The sequence below is a fragment of the Populus euphratica genome, unplaced genomic scaffold (genome assembly GCF_000495115.2).
Source record: "Populus euphratica unplaced genomic scaffold, PopEup_1.0 scaffold87.1, whole genome shotgun sequence".
Classification (NCBI taxonomy): domain Eukaryota; kingdom Viridiplantae; phylum Streptophyta; class Magnoliopsida; order Malpighiales; family Salicaceae; genus Populus; species Populus euphratica.
The window spans coordinates 778,141-782,999 of NW_011499900.1; the positions used below are offsets into that span (position 1 = coordinate 778,141).

General features: G+C 32.8%; 1 protein-coding gene across 1 annotated transcript; it reads left to right on the forward strand.

Annotated features, from left to right (window-relative positions):
* The first annotated feature begins 220 nt into the window (after nt 1-220).
* Nucleotides 221-4,642, forward strand: LOC105132673 (AP2-like ethylene-responsive transcription factor At1g16060). Its single transcript, XM_011036292.1, has 8 exons — nt 221-463; nt 551-633; nt 780-788; nt 928-1,016; nt 1,158-1,231; nt 1,377-1,427; nt 2,843-2,919; nt 3,780-4,642. Exons 1-8 carry the CDS (start codon nt 324-326, stop codon nt 4,376-4,378), a joined length of 1,122 nt encoding a protein of 373 aa, XP_011034594.1. The 5' UTR covers nt 221-323; the 3' UTR covers nt 4,379-4,642.
* Nucleotides 4,643-4,859: the final 217 nt, after the last annotated feature.

Consider the following 4,859-nt stretch of genomic DNA (forward strand, 5'->3'; position numbering starts at 1 on the left):
ACCCAAAGCCGCTTGTAGACGGCCACAAGAAAACATCGTCTCCAGCTGCCGGCTTCCCTCTCTATTTTGCCATCCCATTAAAGAACCCCCACCTCCCCTCCACATCTACCCTCTCATTTCTTCTAAAATCTTCCCTTCTCATTGGATGACCTAGCTAGTCATTATCCTCTCTCTCAGCATCTACCTCTCTGCACTATCTTTTTCCTTGCTTGTGTCTGTGGATGACCTAGCTAGTCATTATCCCCTCTCTCAGCATCTACCTCTCTGCACTATCTTTTTCCTTGCTTGTGTCTGTGTTTGTGCGCTTCTCTTGGCGAAGTTAAATGGGAAAAACATCAAAGCAAAGCCTGAAGGACACTGCAAACACTAGCACAAATCCTACAAACAAGGTGAAGCGGACACGAAAAACTGTTCCACGAGACTCTCCTCCTCAACGTAGCTCCATCTACAGAGGCGTTACGAGGTTATATAATCACATTCTTTGATCCATCTTCTTTTTACTCGGGGATTTCTTATTCTCTGGATTCATTTCTGTACATGTATTGTTCAGGCATCGATGGACCGGACGTTATGAGGCTCATTTGTGGGATAAGAACAGCTGGAATGAATCACAGAACAAGAAAGGCAGACAAGGTTCTTCCTCTTCATCTTGTCAGTCCCATTTCATCTTTCTCTCCAAACCTTTCACTGTCTTTTCTGACTTCACATTTCATATTGTTGGTACTGTTCTTCGCTTTGACTTCAATGGTGTGATGCTGGTGGAATTCAACTGTATACAGTGTATCTAGGTGCGTATACAGAATCCTCTTTGCTGTACTGTAATATATATCAGATATTTTTCTTATCCTGCAATTTTCCTAACCATTACATCTAAATAAAAGTGGAAAATCATATTTTTCATTTGATATAATTGGATTTTCTCATTAGGGGCCTATGATGACGAAGAAGCTGCTGCACATGCCTATGACTTGGCAGCATTAAAGTACTGGGGACAGGATACCATCCTCAATTTCCCTGTACATTTTCACGACTCAAAGTTATTTTGTTCTTGAAATTTTTTTATTTCATTGTCTTTTAGTTTTTACCTTTCTGTTACTTTTTTTTTTAAAACTTTGTTTTGCTTGTAATATCTAATTAAAGACACAAATTAATTTCAGTGGTCAACTTACAAAGAAGAGCTCAAAGAGATGGAGAGTCAGTCAAAAGAAGAATATATTGGATCGTTGAGGAGGTAAATACTAAACGAATTTTCTCATTTAAAATAAAAAATAAAAGATTGTTTTTTGGATATTTATTTACAACCACATTGCTTATCTTATAGATTCTTTTTAATTATTAATTCCGTGTTCATGTTTTATAATTGATGGAATTTACAGAAAAAGTAGTGGATTTTCACGCGGGGTGTCCAAATATAGAGGCGTGGCCAGGTAATTTACATACAGAAATTTGTGTGCTCTTTCTTATTTATATCTTAAGAAGTATACATTTGTTTTTTTTTATAGAAAAAAATATAATTTATAAGTGTTGCTTGGTATGATAAAATTTAAAAATATAATTTATATTATTCTCTAATAAATATTAACTAGCTACTCTACTACGAATTTATAACAACAAAATTTAATTTGTTAGATAAATATTTATGATTTTTTGAAGGTTAAAATATGAGAGTTGTCTCTATTTTTCTTTTTCTTTTTTCTTTTCTTTATTGGCCTCCTTTACCTCTATATATACGTTGGAGCTTGCATAAAATCAATCTCACATCTTCTATAGCAATAAGTTAATGCTTGATATTCTCAACTAATTAGATAAGATCCTTACCAAACGAAAAAGAAAAAAAGAAAAAAAAGAAACGTAATTTTTCAAGAATTGAAATTGATGAACATACCGTATTTATAGTTGACGGGCATACAATTTCACTACCCCAGGAGTTTTTTTTAGTTAGGTAAATAATTTAATATATTAGCCTATTGTCATGGTAAAAAAAAGAAAATCGAATTGGTTGGTGTTTAAAGAGTTAAAATATGAAAATATTCTTGTACTTTACCGTTTTGATTCACTGTATCGATCCCTTGACTATACGTTATTTTGATTTATTATTTTTAATTAGGACTTGTTTATGTTGGACACGTGGTGTTTATTCATATCGCCACATTGCAAATTTTGAATTTGATTTTTTTATATATTATTTTACTATCAAATAAAAAAAATACCTTTTTATTTTATTGTAAAAAAAACGACAAGTCCTAAATTTGAATTTTATTTTATTTCCTAAATGAAAGCTCTAAATCTTAATCAGAATTTTTAATTTAATTTAATTTATTTTTTTATTTTTTATTTTACTGTCAAATGAAAAAAACATATAATTCCTCAAATTTAGATTTTAACATGACAATCTAAATAATGAATATTGTCACATGACCCAAGTGAGGAAAGAAACTCGTTTTTATTTTTTATACATGAGTTTAATTTTTTTATGTGAATGCCTATCATCTTAATTATATTTTATTTGTTTATTAGGTTTGTCTATTAGGCTTATAAAGTATTCAATAAGTTTAAAATTAGTTATAATGTATATAAACAAATTTAAACACCCCGGATTATCAAAAAAAATTATCACATGCCCAACTTTAATTATGATGGTGTGCTAGTCTTAAAAAACAAAAAAAAAACTATAAGAAGGGACATAATGGATCAATCAAAATAATATATAGTAAAAGAATATAATAAATCAAAACGACATGTATGAATATTTTCATGCTTTAATTAAATCAATGTTTAAATCCATGCTTTCGTGTACGGATGGTGACATATTTCATATTCAAAATCCTAAATCGGTATGCAGACACCATCATAATGGAAGATGGGAAGCTCGAATTGGCAGAGTTTTCGGCAACAAATACCTCTACCTCGGAACATACGGTATTTATTTCTTTATTTCTTTTCAACTATTTAATCCTAAAGGAAATTAATGTTTAAGAATATATACATATGGCACGAGCCTTCTTTAATTTCTCCACTTAATTTTATATATCCTTAATACCCAACTAGAAGACATAATTAAGGTTGCTATTACTGAATAAGTATGCAAAGAATTAAATTCACGATCCTTGCAAAATCTAAAACTCTCACCATAGTATTAAAAACAAAAAGAAAACCTCTAATTAATTTATCATGAAAGTGGAAAGTCAAGGGCTAGATTAAAAACTCAATGCCGACATATCCTTTTCACTTAAACATCAAACAAGTTTTATTCAGACAATTGACTTTAGTGCATGTCTTCATGCCCAAATCCACTTAGATTATTCTTTATGAGTCATGATACTATTGCACCAACGTCACTTCACCATCATAGTTTACACAATAACTCCAAGTAAATAAGGTTACCCCATGGTGTAATTATACCGTGCAAACAAATATCTCTCAGCATTTTTTGATAAGATATTTGACTGATTTGTAATTCTAGTCAGTAATTTACACGTCAATAGGAATACAGTTTAAATATCTATAGAATATTCCTTCCTGTTAGTAATAGTTGGTGATGAATATAATTAATGAATTTGATTTTAAATTAAATAGAGGGGTGGGGATCGGATTGTGCTTTCAAATCTTGTTGGGTGGGAGATAGATGAACCAAAGCTCACCTACCCAGGCCAGCAACTTAAATTTCAAAGCCTCCCCACCAAAATATGCATGCATATTTATATTGTCCTGCAGATCATACACATTCTTTTTGATGACCATGCTACCTCAAAAGTTATTCATGGGCGTTCTCTTTTCAGCCACTCAAGAAGAAGCAGCAACAGCATATGATATGGCAGCTATAGAGTACCGTGGAATTAATGCTGTTACAAACTTTGACCTAAGCCGTTACATCAAATGGCTACGTCCCAGTAGCCAAAATAATGTTAACAATCATCAACAAAACCCTAATGGTGATGCTAATCCGATTCAAAACCTCGACCAAAAGATTGAATTGGATTTCATGCCCCACCAACAGAGTTCGAGTGTTAATGAGATGGAAGAGTTGACTGATCCAGCTCGGTCTGGTGGCACAGGCGGCTCGGCATCATCAGCATTAGGGCTCTTGTTGCAATCCTCCAAGTTCAAGGAAATATTGGAAAGAACATCGGCTTCCGATTGCCCCTTGACGCCGCCCCCCTTGACGCCACCAGAATCGGAACGTGATCCGCCACGCCGGAGCTTCCCGGATGACATCCAAACTTTCTTCGATTGCCAAGACTCTAGTGGTTACCCTGATGGCGATGATATTAATATTTTCGGAGAGCTAAATCCATTTGCTTCGCCGATTTTCCACTACGAATTGGATGGACAGGAAATGGTATTTGGCGCAAATAAGTCTAATATCCTTACAATATAAATATTTTTGGTTTTGTGAATATGGAGTCAAGGATGATGACAAGAGGGAATTAAAGATCGATGATGATGATGATGATGATCATGAAAAAGGGTAAGATTAAATATTACAATTCATATTTTTTTTTAGGCACAATGCCTCTCTTCTTGGATTAAAATTTGGAAAGACGAGAGTTTGCTAATCTTTATTGTTTCATTTCCACGTAGATAAAGACAAAGTTAGACATTCATTTATCAATATTTCGATTAATTATAAGACATTTTGGCATGTGATGGCCTCTTTTTTTTTTTTTTGTTAATTCAAAATACATTTACTTCTGATTAAATGGTTCACTTTTGCTGAAAAAATAATTTGTAAATAGTAGATTTGGTATATTTCGCATGAAAATTATTAATAATAAGGTGAGTTCATGCTGAAAAGGACATTATATATAAAAATTATATGTCATGGCCTTCTCCATAAGCTGTGACACACAGATGCATGC